At 32.9% G+C, this 22,099-nt stretch overlaps 1 protein-coding gene across 1 annotated transcript in view; it reads left to right on the forward strand.

Moving 5' to 3' along the window:
• LOC103593044 (connector enhancer of kinase suppressor of ras 2-like) overlaps positions 1-22,099 on the forward strand; it is a gene marked incomplete at its 3' end in the record, with an annotated part of 120,063 nt that overhangs the window by 84,861 nt on the left and 13,103 nt on the right. The window contains exon 4 of the mRNA XM_008575959.1: positions 6,064-6,151. Coding sequence (XP_008574181.1) covers positions 6,064-6,151 — 88 coding nt within the window. The remainder of the gene's footprint in view (positions 1-6,063; positions 6,152-22,099) is intronic.

Consider the following 22,099-nt stretch of genomic DNA (forward strand, 5'->3'; position numbering starts at 1 on the left):
GGGACCGGCAACGGGATCGCAACCCTCGGTGCTGCTCCCACGCCTTGCTCAGCCAGTGAGCGGGAACCGGTCTGTATGTGGGATCCGAACCCTCGGACGGGAGCGCCGCCGCGCTTCCCAAGCGGCGCACTTATCCAGTGCACCACCGGGCCGGCCCGACTATACTGTAATTCTTAATGTTGCCTTTTATTAAATTATGGTGAAAAATATACTGGTTTTTGGAGTAGGAATAGACAAATTAGTAGAAAATAGATCACAGTAGACTGTGGTATATAGAATCATTTAGAAAACAATATGTAAAACCACTAGAAAAAGAAAGGGTCATTTAACAAATGGTACTAGAGCACTTGGTTAAGCCTTGGCAAAATAAATGATAGAGTGATATCTACCATTTTTCATAAAATAATTTTTAGGTGTACCAGTTATTTTAGTGGGAAACAAAAATCTATTAAAAAACTAGAAAAAATATAAGCAAGAAATGATTTCTAGGTGTGGAAAGACTTTCTAAGTATTAAAAAAATATGGAGTAAAATACAGAAGAATATACTGTTTGACTTTGACTACATAGAAATGAAAACCTGGTCCAGGGTTTGATCCCTGTACTGGCCAACAACCAAAAAAAATAATTTTTTTAAATGAAAAACACATAACAAAGTACAAGACAGATGACAAGCTGGGAAAATAATTACAACAAACAGATATGAGAAGCAGATGGTTAATATGTACTATCTGAATATTATATTCAAATTGATAATAAGAAACACCAAAATGTAATAGATGAGCATATAAGTAGACAGTTCAAAGAAGAAGAAAATGAAATTATTGATAAGATGTGTGTATCAAACAACAGAGTTTCAAAGTGCATAAAGCAAAAACTGACAGCTGAAAGAAGAAATAGACAAATCCACAATTTTAGTTGTATAGTTCATCTCCTCTCTCTCAAGAATTGATGCAACTACTAAATGGAAAGTCAGTACGGATCAGGACAGCTGAACACCACCACCAAACAACAGGATATAATTGACATTTTTAGAACACTTCGTCCAGCAACAGGAGAATACAAATTCTTTTCAAGTGCCCATAGAATATTCACTGATATAGACCATATGTGCATCATAAAACAAACTTCAACAAATTTAAAAGAATTAAAATCAGATTATGGAATCAAACAAGAATTCAAACACCACACTTCTCTTCCCTGCCCACCCACTCACCCCTCCACACAGATATCAGACAGCACACTTCTAAGTAATCAATTTATCAAAGAGGAGATCTCAAGGAAAATAAAAAATGCATTGAGCAGAATGAAAATACAACAAATTATTCTTTGCGGCACACAGCTAAAGTAGTGCTGAAAGGGAAATTTATAGCACTGAATGCTTATATCAGAAAAGAAGAAAGGCCTCAAGTCAATATCTAAGTTCTCATCTCAAGAAAATGGACAAATATGAGCAAAATAAGCATAAGGGAGCAAGCAATAATGATAAGAGTACAGATCAGTAAAATTTTAAACAGAAACACAATAGAGAAGTCAATCAAAAGGTTAATAAAAAAAATTCTACAAGTAACTCTGTGCACATAAACTTGGCAGCTTAGATGAAATGGACCAATTGCTTGAAAAAGGCAAACTACCAAAACAACTTAAGATGAAAGAAATACTCTGGATTATCCTGTAACTATTAAAGAATGTAAGTATTACTTAGAAACCCTTCATGCCAGGGAAGAAAAAGCTCCAGGCCCAGGTGATTTCACTGTTAAATTCTATATGTTTAAAGAAGAAATAACACAAATTCTATACAATAGATCCCAGAAAAGAGAGGAGAGATCACTTCCCATCTTGTCTTATGAGGAAATCATTATATTAATACCAAAATCTAACAACGTCAGTGCCAAACAAAACAAAAACCAGTATTTCTCATGGGTGCAGATGTTAAAATCCTCAACAAAATATTAGTAAACCAAATCCAACCATGTATAAATAGAATTACACACCATGACTAAGTGGGATTTATTCTAGGTATGTAAAGCTGCTCCAGACACTTGAAAATAAATCAGTATAATCCACCACATCAATGAGCTAAAGAATCAAAATTATATGATTGTATCAGTCAATGTAGAGAATGCATTTAATAGAATACTATACCCATTCATGAGAGAAATTCTCAGCAGGTAGGATTAGAGTGGAATTACCTCAACTTGATAGACAGTATATATAAAATGTATACAGTTAACCTTATACTATGTTATAAAAGACTTAATGCTTTCCTCCTAAGACTGGGGATAAGGGAAGGCTATACACTCTCACCCCTGATATTGGAAGTCATATCCAGTGTAGCAGGCAAGAAAAGTAAATAAAAGGCATAAATATTAGAAAGGAAGAAATAAAACATTCCCCATTTACAAATAACATATGCATTTGTAGAAAATCCCAAGAAATCTACAAAAAAAAGTCAGTTAGAACTAGTTAGTGAACTTAGTGAGGCAGTAGGATACAAAGTCCACACACAAAAATTAATCATATCCCTGTATACTAGTAACAATTGCATTCCAAAATTTTTTAAAAAGCACAAAAATAATGAGTTGACTACATGTATATTTAGCAAAATTTCCATGGGGTTTGTATGTGAAAGCTGCAAAACACTGAGGTATGAAATTAAAGAAAACTAAAATAAATGGAGAGACATACTGTGTTAATGGATTGGAAAACAAAAAACAAATAATCCAATTAAAAAATGGGCAAAGGAGATGAATAGACATTTTTTCAAAGGAAGATATACAAATGGCTAAAAGGTACATGAAAAAATGCTCAGCATCACTAATCATTAGAGAAATACAAATCAAAACCACATTGAGATATCATCTCACCCCAGTTAGACTGGCCATTATTCAGAAGACTGAGAATAACAATTGCTGATGAGGATGTGGGGAAAGGGGAACTCTTCTAGATTTTTGGTGGGACTATAAATTAGTACAGCTGTCACTTCTCACTGTGTGACAGAGACTCAAATATTGCTCAGAGCCCAAATATTGAGCAATGAGAAGCCCAAAGGGACTGCACTGTGACAACTCCCTCAAGAGGGGGGAAACAAGACACAGCCTTGAATCGGTATTTGCTTCAGCTTTTATTGTGAAGACAAGGAAATAGAAGAGAAAAAACAACTTAATCAATCATTTATCAAAGAATGGAAAGAAATTTACTAGGGGACCATCTCTGGAAAATATCTTGAGAAACAAAGGAAAGGGAGTAAAGCTGGATAAGAAATGACCTTAATGTTCTTATCTAATCTAGCAGAAACTGCTCTTTTCAGCATGTACTGTTTTCAGCACTTAGGTTCTGCATAATTGCACTTAGGACTTTTGCCCTTTGTGCAATCCCTGTTCTTTGTCAAGCCTATGTGCTCCCACATACAGCCATTATGGAAAACAGTATGGAGGCTCCTAAAACAACTACAGATAGAACTACCATATGATCCAGCAATTCCACTACTGGGTATATATCCAAAGGAATGGAAATCATCATATCAAAGGGATACCTGCACTCCCATGTTCATCATTGCTCTATTTACAGTAGCCAAAATATGGAACCAACCTAAATGTCCATCAACAGATGACTGAATAAGGAAAATGTGGTATATATACACAATGGAATACTACTCAGCCATAAAAAAGAATGAAATTCTGCCATTTGCAGCAGCATGGATGAGTTTGGAGAAAATTATGTTAAGTGAAATAAGCCAGACACAAAAAGACAAATACTGCATGTCCTTACTCATAAGGAGCTAAGAAAGAAGGAAAGAAAGAATAAAAAGGCCACGATAGTATGTTGAACTTTTAGAAGGAGAGGACAAACCTAAAGATATTAGAGATGGTGGGGGGAGGTAGGAAGAGGGTTAGGGAGTGATAGGTTGGGTAAGAAGAAAAACTGATTTGTAATAGATTTTTTAAAAACTTTTTTAAAAAGCGTATGTGAAAAAGAAAATTTCCCTATAGGTTTAATGAGTTCACATAAAAATTCCAGCAGGATTTTTTTATAGATATAGATAATACAATTCTAAAATTTATATTGAAAAACAAAGGAACTACAGTAGTTTAACCAATTTTGAAAAAGAAGTTAACTGATTTTTTGTATTTATATTTTATTTTTTAAAGAAATTACCCGATCTTTAAGTCTTATTATATAGTTTCAGTAATCAAAACTGTGGTATGGGTGACAGAATAGACACAGAGTTCAGAACTATACCTTTATTAGTGTGGTTAACTGATTTGTGACAAAGGAGCAGAGCAGTTTAGTGGAGGATGGATAGTCTGTTCAACAAATGATGTTGGAATACTTGGGCAAGCATAGAGAAAAAGCCAACCCAAACCTCGTTATTCAAAAATTGACTCAAAATGAATCATAGGTCTAAATGTAAAAAAGTAAAACTTTTAGAGGAAAACATGACCTATGGTCATGTGAAGATTTCTTGGATATGTTTCCAAAGGTACAATCTAGAAAAGAATTTCCCAGTAAATTTGACCTCATCAGAATTTAAAACTTTTGATCTGCTAAAGTCCCTGTTAAGAGGATAAAAAGACAAGCCATAGACTGAGAAGAAATATTTACAAATCACCTATTCAACAAAGTGCTTGCATACAGGATATATTAAGAACTCTCTAAATGTAATAATAAGAATAGCAACAATCCAAATAGAAAATTGGCAAAGGGCTTGAGCAGACATTTCATCAGAGAGCATACATGGATAGCAAATATGCACATGAAAGATGTTTAATATTATTAACTATTAGATAATTATGATGGAAATATAGATACTATTAGATATAGATTATATATAATATAGATAATTATTAGGGAAATTCTAATTAAAATTACCATGGAGTGCTACTATATAGCTATTAGAATCGTCAAAATAAAAAATATATATAAACAAAAACTATATTTTTAAAAATGTAACTGATAAAGAGCTCCTCTCTAATATGGACCTCTGTTAGAGTGAGAGGTGTTCGAGTTGTAGAATTTTTAGAAAGTATGCAAATTCAGTTTGTAACCAGGAAGCAGTTCCATATAAGCACTTCTAGTGAATTGCTTAAAAAGATCTCATTAAAAAGGGATCTAAAGCACCAAGGTTTTATTAATTTGAACAAGTTTTCACCTCTACATATTCTTTTCTATTTGCGATTTTGTTTTCTTTTCCTTAAACTGGGCCTTATAAATCATATAAAAAACCTGATTGACATTCTCAGACAAGAGAGAGGATAAGGAGTATTGGAAAGCCACTTGAATTCATTTGGTGGCAAAATACTTGCAAGAAAGACTGCTGGTTTTCTGTCTATATACCAATCTTGAAAATACAGACCTTACACTAGTGTATGTTTATTATTCACACACTAAGGTATTCCAAAAAGGAAGTGAAGTGACATTAGTACAAGATAAACCTATGTAAATTCATAGAGGCAATATATATTAGTGTTTAACTGTGGGGTGGGTGGACTCTGGAGTCAGACTTCCTGGGCGCTACCACTTACTAGTAGTATGACCTTAGATAAGTCACTTAATCTTTCTGTACCTTAGATTTCTCATCTGTAAAATGGGAATAATAACAGTGCTGATCTTATAGGAGTTGTTGTGAAGATTAATTTAGTAATGTAAAGAACAGTAAGTGGCACATAGTAAGATCTCAGTAAACATTAGCTTTTGTTATTACTAGCTCTTAGTTCTGAATATTCAAGATACTGTACTCAAAATTTTTAGCTTTTTTTGAAAGTAAGCTAAAATATCGAGTTTGCCTAAAGTATTCCTTTTTTGTTGTTTTACCAAAGAACTAAATATTAAGAACTTTAAAAAAGAGACAAATTTCATAGAAAGCCAGCAGTATGTTTCTTGAATTTAATTCCCTTCCAAGCATTCTCTCAATTTTTTTCTTTAAGTCCCAAATATTTTTTATCAATATGTAAACTTCAGAACAAGTTATTTCATATTATTCAAAGCCTTATTTTAGGCTATTATGTTTTGGGACCTTTGAAAAGCTGTTCTGAATAATCACAGTTTTTCTTTTCCCTTTATAGGTCACCATTTGCTGCCGTGACAGACTATTCAGTTACAAGGAATAATGTCATACAGCTCTGCTTGGAATTGACAACAATCGTGCAACAGGTATTAGCTAACAAAGTTTCCTTCTGTTCATTTATTAGCAATTTTATATTACAACAGTGAGAAGTATACTATTTGCCAATATTTTGTAAGATGCTAGTTTGGAAGTTTCTCACTCAGAGACAAATGCTTCTAAAGAAACCAAATATGTAATTATTTATTGGAAAACTATACATATAGTCCAGTAAACAAGGGTTTTCTTTACCAGAAGATAAAGGAATCTGAACCTCTAAATACATCATTATAATAACATCATAATGTCTGTTAGTCTCACACTTTCAGTGGAGATGACTAAACTATATTGCCTTTCACAAAATTAAATTACCCCTTTTAGATAACAATCTCAGATTTTTGCTCTAAGACACTGTTAGTTTCACTTATGTATGTATACATGCAAACGTATATGCATAATAGCTTTTAACAATGATCTTATTACCTGAACTGATTTTTTACTTTGAATATTATCTAAGCCAGGGATCCCAAAGTCAAATGCTTTCAGGGGTTCAGAAGCTAATACAAATGTTTGAATCAACCCTGATATAAGACAAGGAGAAATGAGAGAGATTGGGCTGAATTGACTGTATATATCCTGCAAAAATGTATTTAAATCTAATAAAAAAAAACACATCTGAGAGGTCTGAGGCCTGCAGCCACCATTCTGTAAGCCTGGTGTCAGCCTATTGCTGCTGCTTCTTTCTCAGGTGACATTACCCAGTGATGCAGAAATAGGGTAAGCAGAGGATAATATATGATACAGAAGATTACTAGATAAGTTAAGGAAATTGATGATTTAATTAATCCTTCTATTTCCTGTCCTTCATTAGCAGGTATAATTGTGAGTTTTTTATATTGCTTGTATTTTCTCAAATCAACAAGAAATTTTATTAATATAGATTTAAATCGTTCAGTATATTTTATGTTGTACTGCATAGATTTCATTTGTACCATGTCTATGAAACTACAAGTATTAAGATGTTTTTCATTATAGGCTGGAGATAAACCATAACTTTTAATTGTGGACATCAGACATTCGTCAGAATTATATTATGGCAATAAGAAAGTCAGCAACTCATTGCTGTTAGTTAAAACAATGACCATTCATGAAAATGGTGAATATGAGGGTACTTCAAAAAGTTCGTGGAAAGATTTGTGTTATCTTTTAATTCTGTTTTCCACGAACTTTTTGAAGTACCCTTGTATTTTTGAGCTTTGAAATATCCTGAATTGTACTGTATGTCTTCGTATTTGATATCGTTAATTTCTTTTCTCAATTTCAAAGCTCTCAACTGGATAGTAGGGAGAAGAATGTTATTATAGGGCAAGAGTTAGCAAATGTTTTCTGTAATAGCTCCAGATAGTAAATATGTAAGGCTTCGTAGGCTATATAGTATCTGTCGAAATTACTCAATGCTGCAGTTGTAGCACAAAAGCAGCCATAGTTAAGGTGTAAATGAATGAGTGTGGTTGTGATACAATAAAACTTAATTTGCAAAAATAGGTAGCAGGCCAAATTTGGCCCATGAGCCGTAGTTTACTGTCCTGTATTCTAAGGCAATGCTGGTTTAGCGTGATCCACAAACCAACAGCATTATCATCACATGGAAACTTGTGCATTGTAGTTTTCCAGGTGGTTCTGGTTCTCATATGTTGTTCTAGGGCACAGAGATAAAAGAGCAATAATCTATGGAAAATTTTTCTTGCAGTTCTGAATTATCAGTGGTATTTCTTTAAATATTTACTTTCTAAAGCTTTATTTCTTTCAAACGCATTAAATTTGACCAGAGATTTGGGAGGTGGATAACAAATTATTAGTTTCTTCCCTTTTACTATAAGAAAAAAAAATTCTCTCTGATTTGAAGGGTACTTGTTATATAGTATTGGCATGGTAATCATTAATAGCCTCTTAATATTGGGTATGTGCTCAGTAGCAATCTGTATACAAACACAATACAATAATTATTAATATTGATTCACTATGTGATAAGATCTGTGATAACCTTATTATATGTGCTATTAAATCTTTTTCATTTATACATGAGGTCCAGAACAATTGAAATGCCATAGAATTAAATGGAAGAATTAAGTTTGTTTATTTTTTAACTTTTTATACATGAGAAAGTCATACTTATTGTTATTTCTATGAGAAAGCAATAAATATGATACAAGTTTCAAAATAATCTCAAGCATGATTGTGACAGAAAAGTGGGTGTTTTTCATTTCTTTTGTCTCCTCCAAACATGTGGAACTGCTTGACCAGTTTAAGGCTTATTTTTGAGTAATTCGCCAACACTTTGTTTCCTTATATACCAAGACTACAATTGTAAATGGCAGCCATGATAGGTATTCTTAAAAATATAGAAGAAGAGTATCAGGGGATTTATTGTTATTTAATTCATACATAACTAATGTTTTCCCATATGAAAAGGGGATAAACAAATTAATCTTGAAAAAAAGGTTACTTTCCTTTTAACTTTTACGTACAGAGTAAAAATACATAAATGTACATAGAGTGAGGTCAGAACTGGAGAGTTTCTATTTTTAGAACTCACAGGTTCCAGAGAATTTGTCATGCTAACCTTCAGCTATTACATTGAGAAGGATGCCTGAAATAATTTTCAGTGAGTTAAGGTCTCCTGTAGAAACATGTGCAGTGGTAGAAGTATAGTTTGCGTCAGCTATGACTAATCTAAGCATTCTGCAATTTTAAGAACCTGCCATCTAACAAGTGATTCAGTTTTTGTTTGTTTCCAGAATGTATGAACACCTGCTATTGACAACTACTTCATAGAAAATATTCCGTTCTGACATTGCCCTCAGTGGCTTGTTCGTGCTTTCGACAGGACCTTTTAACAGCTGCAGTATTTGGCTCAAGATTTTCTTTAGGAATCTTATTTTAAAGCAGTAGCGGGTTTAAATTTTACTATTTACAGGTCAGGAAACATTAGGTAGAATAAAGAGAGATGCTTCTACAGGTTGAACTTTAAGTACATTCAGTCTTGACCAAGCACAGAATTATTTAAATACTCCAAATATACTCAGGATATAGAAAGACTTTCTGTACCCTCCACCCACTGTATACTCTGTTTTAAAGAGGACATCATGCCCTTCTTAGGACATTTTTCTCTTAATTATCTATTTCTGTTTTTTAAAATTAGTAGCTTATGACATTTGTCAGTTACTATTACCTCATTCTCATTTTCCCATAAAGTTTTTGAACAAAAACTTCTGTACATGTGTTCTTGTTCTTGCCTTGCCTACCCCATCCCAACTTGTACTGGCTTAATATCTCAATTTTTATTTTAAGCAGGTCTTTCTGTTGTACCTTAAAAGAAATATTAGAAGCCACTTTCTCTTAATAAAACACATCTTCATGACATACTGATTTAAATTATAAGTATAGAATCAATCACTTTCAAACTAGTCATTCCAAATCCCAGCTCCAGTTTTGAAACTTTCAGTGATTTTCCACAGTTTCTAAATTGATTGCATACTCCTCTCTTTGGAATTCAGCTCCACAAATGGTTTTAACATAACTTCAGTTTTATCTTGCAGTACTCCCATGTGTCTTAATTGTACTCTAGTTCTTGTGGGTGACTTAACATTAGTAAAATAGATCTTGTAGTTTCCTTTTCTATATCGTGAGGTCTCCTCACTATGCCCCATGTGTCTTTTTATCTCTGCCTGTTAATATTATATTCCATCCTTTAAGACCTTTAGGAAATGCCATCTCATTTATGAAACTTTTCCTATTCTCTGCAACTCTTTGTACCTTTTCCCTACTTTGACCATTTATATTAAAAGTAATTATTGATGTGATTGGGATTAAAATAATGCCTTGCTGTTTGTCTTCTCTTTTACCCATCTATTCTGTTTTCTTTATTCTGTGCACTTTTGGATTGATTATTTTTTATGATTCCATTTTGTCCCTTTTGTTGACTTATTAGTTATGATTCTTTGTTGTATAGACAGAGGTAGAGTCCCTTAACCTTACTTTGCATAGCATTTCACATCTTTTCTATGATCAATATATTCTGCTGTAAATAATAATTATCTGACTTCCATTAGATTATAAACTCCTTAAAGACAGAAACAATGTCTTACTCATTTTCATATATAAAAGTGGCCATAGTAGATGCTCATTACACATTTGTTAAAGTAAACTGACCTGATCCCAGTTATCCCCTGTGGTTAGCATATGCTTGTTTGTACTCTTCTGAGAAAAATTTGGAATTAAGTACTTGAATTGTATGTATTTATTTTTCATTCATTTTCTGTCCTGTGTAATAGCTTCAGTTCTGTCTTTGCTATTCCTATAAAGAACCTCAGAGATACTATCACATTAAGCCTCAATTTATTCATTAGTTAAAAAAAGAGTATTGATTTTCATAACCACATATAATGCTAACAAAACATATCTTTTGGAGGAAATTTAATTGTAGGCGTGATATATTAGTGTTTGTAAATTCTCTCTTAAATAATCTATTATTTTTCTATTATGTGATGTCATATCTTTATAGTATCAAATTTTTCTGGGCTCTGTGGTCTGTTGCTACCTATAGTAGCAATAGTAATGAGGATCAATAGATAAAACAGTGAAATAAAATAGTTAATTTAAAATGTTTCTTGAGAGTGTAAATGTATTTAGACTCTACTTTTCTATATTTTCCATATTTTCTAAATTGAGTTTGAATTATTAGTAAAACAAAAAAGAATGCCATGTACACTGAAGAAATGCTACTTTAAGTTTGATAAAACAACACAGCATAGATTAAATACTTAGTTATGTTTTAAAATAAATTATGTAGTATACAAATAGTTAATATCCATCTAATCATCTAATTCATCCATTGTATACATACTAATCACCGCATTTGCTTGGAATTGTGTGAGGTATCTAAAGACAGAAATTAAACTTAAGCTGTCAGTAAATGAGGCCAATTGGAATAAGCAAGGTGTAGACTTTTAAAAAAAAAATTCTAGGGCATGCATTTATTACCAGGCTTTCAAGAAATCTCATCTGAACAGATAGGATGATAGTTATGCTTTGAAATATGCTGTACTTCAAATTATTTTTCACTCAACTTTAATTATTTTTATTCCCTTTGCAGCGAGATGAGATGATCAATATCTAAAAATAAACTGTCACAAATGGCCTTTTTTCCACTTCTTGACACAAAGGGGTGGTATTATGAAGTAAGTGGAAAGTACTTCTTGATATTGGCCACTTACAGTTAAAATAATGCTAAAATTAGAGGAGAAAGATAATGTCAATTTCTTTTAAAAACCTCCATTTGGAGGAATTTATTTAATTCACTTTTACCTGTCTTACTGATTCCCAGTTGTGATGGGTTTGGATCATTTTACTTGAAGTCTTTTAAAGAGATGTTTTTCCCCAGTACTTTCCTCCCCACATAAGATTGGTTATAATACCATTTTTGAGAAAAGAGAGAAACTGGTTTCAGAATCTTACATGGAAAGAATTCTCAAGAAGAATTGAAGCTTCGTATAGAGAGCACTGTCAGCAACTGAATCAAAAAAATGAGACAGGTACCCACGCACTTGTCAGAATTGAAATAATTGCCATGATGCCTGCCTTAATGGATATCAGCTTAACCTAAAATTATTCTGCTGTACCATTTTTATATTTTCCACTTCAAACACAAAAAAATGATGAATTAGATTGTCACTAGTTAAGAAATGACCAGAAAAGTGTCAGTTTGCAAGGTGAAGCTTTGGTGATGATTAAAATACTTGGAGCAAGGGACAGTGAGTCGTGAGACTCAGCACTGTTACCCCATGATCATTTCACATTGGACAAACCACCTCATTGCTTACATCATCTGTGAACAGAAATAATCACATCTACGTCACAGTTATTATGAGAGTCAAATTAAGTGTGTTTAAAAATGGTTCACAAATGTGAAGTGAAAGACAAAAAGGAAAGTAATATTATTTACAAAATGGGTGAGGAATAGTAACTTGATCAAAAGGAAGTAGAATAAGAACTGTTGTAAAGAATAAATGTACAATTTTTTTCTCCATTTGGTGTTTATTAGTTTTCTTGAGCTGGATATTAGAGTAAAATATGAATTACATGCTGAGGGAAAAATTTCAACGTTTTGAAACATTTTAAATCAGATTTTGAAATGTTAAATACAGAGTAAAAACTTCCTTTTAAAATTGAAGTTCTGGCAATATGCTTTTACCTGAACTGGTTCCCTCTAAACTGTACGAAGGTACTTCAAAACGTTTGTGGAAAATAGAATTAAAAGATAATACGAATCTTTCCATGAACTTTTTGAGGACACTCATCTTTATTAAAATCTCTTCCTGCTTTCTTATGGGCTTGCTCATTTTTCAACTTTTTTAGTTCCATTTTCCACATCCTTGGGTATCACTAGTTGTCTGAAGAGTGTTGGAAACATTTTATGAAAAAAAGAAAAGAACAGAAAAGAAAACTGTAAAGGATATTTATAATTGTCCCAACTTAATTACACTGAAACAACTAGTACTATTGCTTTGGGCTTTTCTATAATAAATGTCTTTACTCAAGTTTTATTCTGACTTTCCAACAGTTGGGGTTTTTTTGGTTCCACATTTACCTGTCAAATGTTATTTCATTCCTTTCTAAATTTTTATTCAAGAAAATGGAAAAAAATATTCTTCAAAGATCAATATTGAAAATATTAATTTTGATAGACAACCTCCCCTAAATTGTGTATGTGTTTTCTAATCACTTTTGTTACCTTTATAATACAAATTTTAAATGCAAAAAATAAAAGTGAACAATATATGAACTATTATCTAAATATGCATTTTTATTTATTTATTTATTTAAAGATGACCGGTAAGGGGATCTTAACCCTTGACTTGGTGTTGTCAGCACCACGCTCACCCACTGAGCTAACCGGCCATCCCTATATGGGATCCGAACCCGTGGCCTTAGTGTTATCAGCACCTCACTCACCCGAGTGAGCCACGGGCCGGCCCTAAATATGCATTTTTAAATAAAAATATAAATGAGTATATTGAGTGTATAGCCCTTTTTAAATGAATTCCTGCTCAAATTTAATTTAACCACTTTTATCTGTTTTATCTTAATCAGGTTGTTATTTACTGAAGATTAATAATCAAGAGAAAATAAGAGCTTTATAGAGCTTGTTGAAGTGGAATTTGTGGTTTTAATTCTTAGAGCACATGTTTGTAAACACTTAAAAAAATTTATAAAATTTTGTAAAAATAAATAGTCTAGAAGTCATTTTAAAAGTTTCATTAAGGATTTATTCAAGGAAATTTGGCCTGTAAATTTATTGACAATAGCTATTATATTTTACTTAATTAGAATAGTACCTCTTTTACCTTTTTGATTGATATTTTATATCATTTATATTTTATGGCAAAATAGTGTAGTGGTCTTTGACACGAAGAAGATCTGAGTTTATTATCCTGCCTCTACTTTTTGATAAATGATATGAATTTTGACGAATTATTTCATATATCTTATACTCTTTGTCTTTGTCTGTAAAAGTGAATCACTACCATGTTGGATTATTATAGGATTGTTGTGAAAATTCGAAACTGATTTAGCCCATGATCTGGCATTTAGTGGGAGCTTAACAAATGGCAATTAGAGTTAACTTATGGAGCAAAAGAGCCTTTAGAAATAACTAAAATCAGCTAGTTTCTTTCTCCACAAAAATTTAAAGGAGTGATGCTCTGCTTACTTTTGGTGTTAAGTAGCAGTGAAGAAAGACCTATTTCTAAAATGAGTAATTTTTTAAGGATTTTGGTTTAATTTAGGATTTTTTTGGGGGGGGATTTTAATGGAAATTGATTACTGTGCTTTATATTCTAGAAGATATTTTGAAACATCCACATTCAAATGTAATACCAAAATTAATTTTGATCACCTGTGAACTTGCTATCCCTAACAACATCCTGGAGTTAAAAATAGAAAACTCAAAACATGTAAAGGTTAAAGGCAAGCGTATAATAGCCAGTCTTACAGAATGTGTGTTTTAAAAGGGATATTAAGATTCAAGTAATAGTTAAGTACATATAAAGATCTAAAGTGGAAACATAAATTATGCTGCTGTAGGCAGGGCATACATTCTTTGGTTCATGTAGTAAGTGCTAAAGCATTTGAAAATCCCAGCTAGGTTAGTGTTACAATCATTTCAAATACAACCTTAAATACTTCTTTTACTGTATATTAGGGTTTGTATTTAAATCTTCCTGAATCAGACATTCTAGGTGACCTGAAAATTGGATTAGGGCTTTTGGGATTAAATCTGGGTCATTTCAGACCAAAAACTAGGACAAGCTTTATACGTAATTTTTAAACAATAGGAATTATATTACTTAGCATACTCATTGAAGAAAATATGAAAGGTGATTCTATTTTTTCACTTACTTTGTATTTAAATAAAATTTTTAGTTTGGTGCAATTATGCTTTATCCTTTAAGTTTTATTCAGCTGTTTAATCATGAAGAAGCAATACCAATATCTTTCTAAATTTTCATATAATTCTAATATAGTGGATCAGAAGTTAGGTATAGAACTATTAGAGATAATAACCAGATAAGTTGAAGACTTTTTTTTCTGAAGACAAATATAAAACTAAAAATACTTAGCTGGGGGTATGTTATATATGTACACCTGTATCCTCTCAAAGACCTAGGTATAATGAGAATGTTATAATCAGAATAGATATAAATACACACATACACGCACAAGAAATCCACATTCATTATACAGTAAAAAAAAACCTGATTATTGGCCTCTGCATATTTTTTGAAGGCTCAGAATGAAAAGATAAGAATGATGAAATCATTGCATTCTAAGACTTTAGGAAGAGACTATTTAGAACATTGGTACACAATCATTTATTATTCTTCCATCTTTCTGACACTGGCCTGGCTTATGAGCAAAAAGTTAAAGACTTACTGCATATTACATAAAAATTAATGCTGAAATAGGTTGTTTTCATAGGTTTATTCTTTTGCAAACCTAGACCAGGTTGCATGTTATCTGAGTCACCTTGCCAAAACACTTGTAAAGATGCAGATAGTATTACCATCAGTAATAACAGAAGAATAGATGTACTACACGAATGAACTTCTTTTAGATAGCAAATGCCAAGATACTATTTGTCAGACATCTGCTTTCTTCACTGTATTACAGTTTAAAATTTATGTTATACTAAAGAATGCATATAACCTATGTATGTTATGAAGCATAATAATAAATACTCATGGTTTACAGAATAATGAATATTCCTGTAACTCACTATGATGCTGATGAAGAACTAAATACTGATTTTTCAAAGTTGATGAAATCCATGTATATCAAGCTTATTACAAATAAAAAAATAGTCCTTTAATCCTTAAGGCTGCTTCTTCCTGTTCCTCCTCCTATTAGTCCTTGCACCTCCAGGGAGATGGGTTGGGAGAAAACAATGATGACAGCAGCACTCTTCTCCAGAGTGAATTGTGGAGGGGAGGGGACAGGAATTACTGTGGAGCGGACCGGAGGCTTGGAGGAGAAGACCGGTTTAGGAACCAGAAAAGCTTCCCATTACTGTCCAGTCTGATTACCACTCTCCCCAAATAAATTCATGTGTGTATTTCTGAGTATTGTTTAGAATGCTTTATAGCTTAAAAATTCCAATTTTGATCTCATATCCAATTTGGAAATCTGAGCCATAAACAAATATAGAATATAATGTGATTGGACAATGTAATGTCAGAGTGGGAGTTATAAAAGAACCTAGGGGGAAAGTCAAAAGGTTCAATTAGGTATCTTTATTGGTTCTGGTTCTGTAAATATTTTCTTGTGTATCTTGGTCCTATTTAAGTGATGTGTCAAGGTTTTTTAATGCCTTTTGAAATATCTACCCTAGCGCTTTTCAGCAGCTATTAATACCATAACTATTAATTTCCTTTTTAATGTCTCACTGTTTTCCACCCCCTTCTAACCCCACTAAATATCTCACTAAACTTCCTGTTTCTTCTCACCAAAACTGTCTACACAAACGTTCTCCTTCCCTGTCTTCCCTCATGGGTTCTGAACTGCCTTTTAGAATTGAAATGTATAACTGCTCTAGACCCTTCTACTCACCTTTTTAACCCCTCCTTCAAACCATATCATCTGGATAAACCCTATTCCTCGTGACATTTTCAAAACATTAGCAAGAAAAAAAGAGCTATATATAAAGTTTAAGAAGTAGGCCACAATATCATTAATATTTTGAGATTGGCAAAGTGCTTTCAAAGCATTATCAGATTTTTTCTTCTCAATAATCAAGTAAAGTAGGTAGATTATATATCATTACCTCAATTTTATAAGTGAGTAAATGGAAGTTCAGAGAGAGAAAGGGGCATAATCGATAAGTAACATGGCCAAGACTTAGATCCAGACGCTCCGACTTGGTCTGTAATACTTTCTGCTCATTGCTCCTCAAGTTTCACTTCACCTTGAATCAAAGAGCTTTTAAAAGTACTGATAACTGGACCTCATCCAAGACCTATTAAATTAGACTCTCTGAGATGGGGCTTGGCATTAGTATTTTTTAAATGATGCCTCAAGTGATTCTAATATGGAGCCAAAGTTGATAACCACTGTACTGTGTATAGATGATGACTATGAGGTTGGAAGAGAACAAATGTGATCAAGAACAGTGTTTCCCAAAGCGTGCTCAATGGACCATGATTCACCTGGGGAAGCATGTTAAAAATGCAGATTCTTCAGACTTTACCACAGGCTAAAATGATTGAGAAGTGTGATCAGGAGTTTCAATTATTGATAGGCTATATAAGCCCAGGGCCTATACATTTATAAAGAAGACTGGTTAAAGTTTTGAACTTATAACTGTAGTTATAAGTGGCTCATAGTCCCTCTGTACAGTAAATACATATCCCAAAAGATTAAACTTGTTCTTTGAGTCATCAAATATAAGTTATTAATTAAAATGGTTATTGTGTACTTATAAGAAAGGGTGCTGTGGATTGAATGTCCCCCCAAACTCATTGAAGCTTAATTCCCGCTGTAACTGTTGAAGGTGGGAAATCCCATTATGATAATTGAGATGTGGGGCCTTGAAGAGGTGATTAGATTGTGGGGACAATGCCCAAGTAAATAGATTGATCCATTGATGGTTTAATGGTGGTCATGAGTGTGGTTCTGAGGGCTTTAAAAGGAGTGAGGAGTAGCTCTCTCTCTGCTCTGGCGATCTGTCATGTGACACCCTGTGTGGCTGTACAATCACCAACAACAAGGCCCTCACCAGATGTGTTCCCTGGACTTCGGACTTCCTAACCTCGGAAACTATAAGCAATAAATATTATTTCTTTATAAATTACCCACTTTCAGGTATTTCTGTTATAGGCAACAGAAACAGACTAATACAAGGGGAGAACCATAGAAACCAATATGATGTCAACAGAGAGTGGCAGGAAATAGAGTTAATAAAATAAGAAGCAATAATAATAACATTTTAAGTATTGGTTATGAATCATGTTGTGACTTATATGGATTACATATTATGCCTTACATGGATTACATGACATAGAGTTTCATACCAACATAAGATGAAAGCAGCAAGCCAAAGAAAATATAGAACTACTACTTACAGACACTGATTTTCTAAGGCAGTTTGACTCTTTTGAAGAAGTAGTTTTTAATAATTCAGTCTCCTTAGGATGGGTCAGAATGACCACCAACATCAGATAGGTAATTCATATGAAGTTAGGTCCTAACACAAGTGAAATAATGGATTAAAATTGTAATTGACCCTAGCAGGTTGAAGAGCTGTTCAGAATTAAGAAATTAGGACAAGTGAGCATAAATCAAACTTATAAAATGAGACAAAAATTATCTATAAATTCAGGATGGGAAAAGACTAGACTTGCATGAAGGTAGTAGAATGTAATCTGAGATATGTTGTGGGTTACAATGTGTGAGGACTGACACAGCACCTCTGAAAAATAGCACTAATATTTCCTGAAATGAAGAGATACAGCCTGGTAAATTAATCTTAAGTGGTTATTGTATTAAACTCTGCATTGGTTAGGGCTTCATATGTGGATCTTTCTTGTTTTTCCCTTGTATTTAGTGGAGTATTGTGTCAGTCAAAGTAAGCTAGATGATGCTGCAGTAACAAACAACCTGAAAATATTAGTGGCTTTTCTTTGCTCTACATCCTCTTCAATTCAAAGCCCAGGTTGATAGAGTAGCCTCCTCTAGAACATTGCTGGTCATCATGGCAGAGGGAAAAGAGAGCATGGTGAACCATGCGCTGGTTCTTAAAGCTTTTGCATGATAATGAGACATAGCACTTCTGCTTACAGTTCGTTAGTCAAACCAAGTCACACGTCCGTGACTGACTTCAGTGGCCTGAGGAAGTTTATTTTTCCCTTAAAAAAAAAAAAAAAGGCAATGTATGTTTGGAAATCATAATACAGTCTGCCACAGCAATGAATCTATGAAGAATTTTAGTATAGCATCACACTAGAATTTTGAGGACAAACAATATTGTTTATTTGAATATAAAGAGACAAAATTATATGGAAAATTTTTAAATATAAAAAACTTGGTAAAGATTGGGTTCGAAAATTTCGTTGTTATCAATAGTGTAGTGTGTTTTTTTAGTATGTGTGTCTCAGGTATTTTAAGTATAATCTACTGAAATATGGATGGTATGTTTGGGAGAGAAGGATAAATGACCTGTTGAATTTTGTCCAAGCATAAAATTCTGGCTAATAATCACTCAGTGTAGTACTAAGAAACCTAAGTGGATTAGGAGTCTGTGGAATATCTCTTTTGAAAGTGTACCAAATTAAGCCTAGATTTACACTAGTACTACTTTGATAATTTAGTATTAACTGTATTAGGATTTAAAGATCTTGTCATGATCATCAGCTATCTAAAATATTTATTGAATGCCTGGGTATAAAAGATACTTTTTCAAATATTGCACACAGTTACTGAAAAAAAATATTCCATTTTTCCAAGAAAATGCAATCTAAAAAAAAAAAAAAAAAGACCAAGATATATGGGCTAAGGTGTTTTTATTTTTAAGTAATACTAGGAATTTCTTTTCAATATATCATAACATCTCTTTATTTTGTGACAGGCAAATGGATAATCTTGAGTTAAAGAAGTAATGTTTAATTTATATTTTTATTTATAATGGGGTATGGTGTTTATTTTTGCTTAGTTGAATTTTTCACAAGGAGAAAATTGTCTCCCATCACTTAAACCCTATAGATTTTCTTTTCCTTGGGATAGATTAGGTGGTCATTACAATAAGTAACTTGAACATCTGGAAGCTAGAAAGGTTTTTCATTGCACAGAAATGTGAGCTTCATTGTATGAATATAAAGTTCCTGATATCTTTTATATAATATGAATCTTCATGCAGAGAAAGGGCCAATTATTTTTGTTAAAAATATCTGCTGAGATTATGCAGATTAAAGTTTAAAATGAAACTCACGTTTAAAATGTTTTTAAAGCTGTGAAACTCAGTCTGTTTTCATACAAAATAGAAGTGTGAAGAAACTAAATGTACTGTATTAGTTTGTTTGGCAATTAAAAATGTTGCTTTCAAAAATATGACTTTAAAATTTCATTTTTTATACCTCATCTGTAAAACCAATGTAAAACTGTTTATTGTGGAAGGTGAAAGTAGAAGATCAGTGTAATAAAATATTCATAACAGATAAGTTCATACTATATTTATAGAGTATACAGAGCTCCTTGAGAAATTAGAGACAATGCAGTTGAATATAGAATTCCTTCTTTGAAAATATTTATAATCTAAATAGAGACTAAGACTAGCAAATAGGTAACTGGTGGGAAAATACAATATGTACAGTTAGTAGTTATCTGGTAGGCCATTCAAAACCATTTAGGCTTTGACTCAAGACATCTAGAATAAACACACTTAGTTCACCTTGGGAGTTAGCTCTTTGCCTCTTCAGGCTGTCAAAACAAAGCTATTAAAGTTACAGAGATCACAGTCTCACTCTATTAAGTTTTCTCGTCTTTGGTACCTTGGAATATTTACTTCACTTCAATCTTGAAATTTTGAAAATTTTTGGATTTATTGGAGACCTATTTGCTGAAAAAATAATCAGCCTCCCTTTTTTCTCCACTCCCAAGTTTCTAAAAGATTAGTTTACATACCCATCCAATTATTGGGACATTAGTCTTTCATAGTCAACTGGAAGACTAGAGTCATTAGAGATAAATGAGTTTTCATTTTAGATGACCTCATGGGAGAGAACTGGAGCAGAGTTTTAACGAGGAATATTATGCAAGATGTGGAAGAACTGGCCATGTTCACTAAAAGAAAAAGTAGTTCTCAGCTTTTTATCACTGAGTTGACAATTTTCTTTTCTTTCACAGACCTCATGCCTTAAAAAATTTAAGGCTTCTGATCTTCACTTGTTGTAGTAACACTTAATTTCCCTAATTTTTAATTGATTAATGATATATAACCACCAGTCAGCAAGAGACAACTAGAGTTACCGAACTCAGTTTGTGTAATGTATGGTTTCTGTTGTCCTTTTTGAAATACCCATAGTGGTTCTTGGGCCCTACTCCTCTAGTACTATCTCCATATACTATTCTGGAAAGTGTGGGTAATGATATCTTTCTATTTTATTTTATAATTTGGAAACAATTTTAAATGACAGAAAGAAATGGAAAATGTACCAGCCCATGAAATAGGCACATATTAAGATTATGTCATATTTGCTTTGGTATTTTTTTTATAAAGTTACTTGTATTTCTGCTCAGGCCTCTTCCTCAGAGGCACACATTAGCATTTGCATGTATCCTCCCAGTCCATATTTATATACTTTGCTATACATACATGTATTCAGAAATAATACATTCTACCTCTCAATTTTAGTGAATAATAAAACAGCATGGCATTTAAACAAAAGGATATAGGATTATGATAGGATGATTAAAGTGATTCAAACGTTTGATATAGTTGGTCATATCAGTCCCTGCTTGAAACTCCATGATGACTTGCCCATTAGCCATAGGGTAAAACTCATACTGCTCAACTGACTTTCAAGGCAACACATGACCAGATTCCCCCAATTTATCCCTCTTCAGTTTCATCTCTCAGTATTCTTCTTTCATGTTCCCCAAGCCCGTGAGGCACTGTATGGTTCAGCCATACACTTGCCTTTTAAGTTTTTTTTTTGTTTGTTTGTTTGTTTGTTTGTTTTTAATTTTTGGTCTCTAAAGCCTTTTCACATATTTATTTTGCCCAAAACACTTATTTCACTTTCAACTCCTCTCATCCTTCTAACTTCAATTTACAGATCACTTCCTCTGGGAAGTCTCCTCTAATTCCTCCAGAATTAAGTCTCCTCTAATTACACCAAATCCAAATTAAGACATCTTAGAAGCCTCAAATACTAAAAGTTGTATAAAATGTATCTCTGTCACCCTATCACCATCTTATTCACAATTAACACAATAAAATAATTGTAATGAAGTCTAAAATTTGGGTTTCCTAATAGCGACTAATTCAATGATTTTATTTTTTGAGGTATAGGTATCAAGTTTCTTTCATAAAATCAAGTTCCTTGTTTGATGGTGAGTAGTTTAGCACTGCAAAGCAGTCTGTTCTTAACCCATTGCAGTCAATATGGTTTTTTAAAGTTTTACTGCACTTTTTACTATACAGTAAACAATTCGATGGTGGGAACCATATCCCCAGAATAAGAAAGGTGTCTGGAACATGGATGTTGATCAATAAATATTTGAAGGAAAGAAAGACCACAGTAGTGCCGTGGTCTTACAGAGGGAGGGAACATTCCTAGGGCTACAAAGTGGAGTGGGGGGAGAGGGGGAGGGGGAGGGAGGTTGGGGATTAATTAGGTGGGAGACCCAGGGTATAACTGCAATTTGTGATAATGGTCATGCTGTCA

The sequence above is a fragment of the Galeopterus variegatus genome, unplaced genomic scaffold (assembly GCF_000696425.1).
Source record: "Galeopterus variegatus unplaced genomic scaffold, G_variegatus-3.0.2 Scaffold1266, whole genome shotgun sequence".
In the NCBI taxonomy this organism is placed as follows: Eukaryota; Metazoa; Chordata; class Mammalia; order Dermoptera; family Cynocephalidae; genus Galeopterus; species Galeopterus variegatus.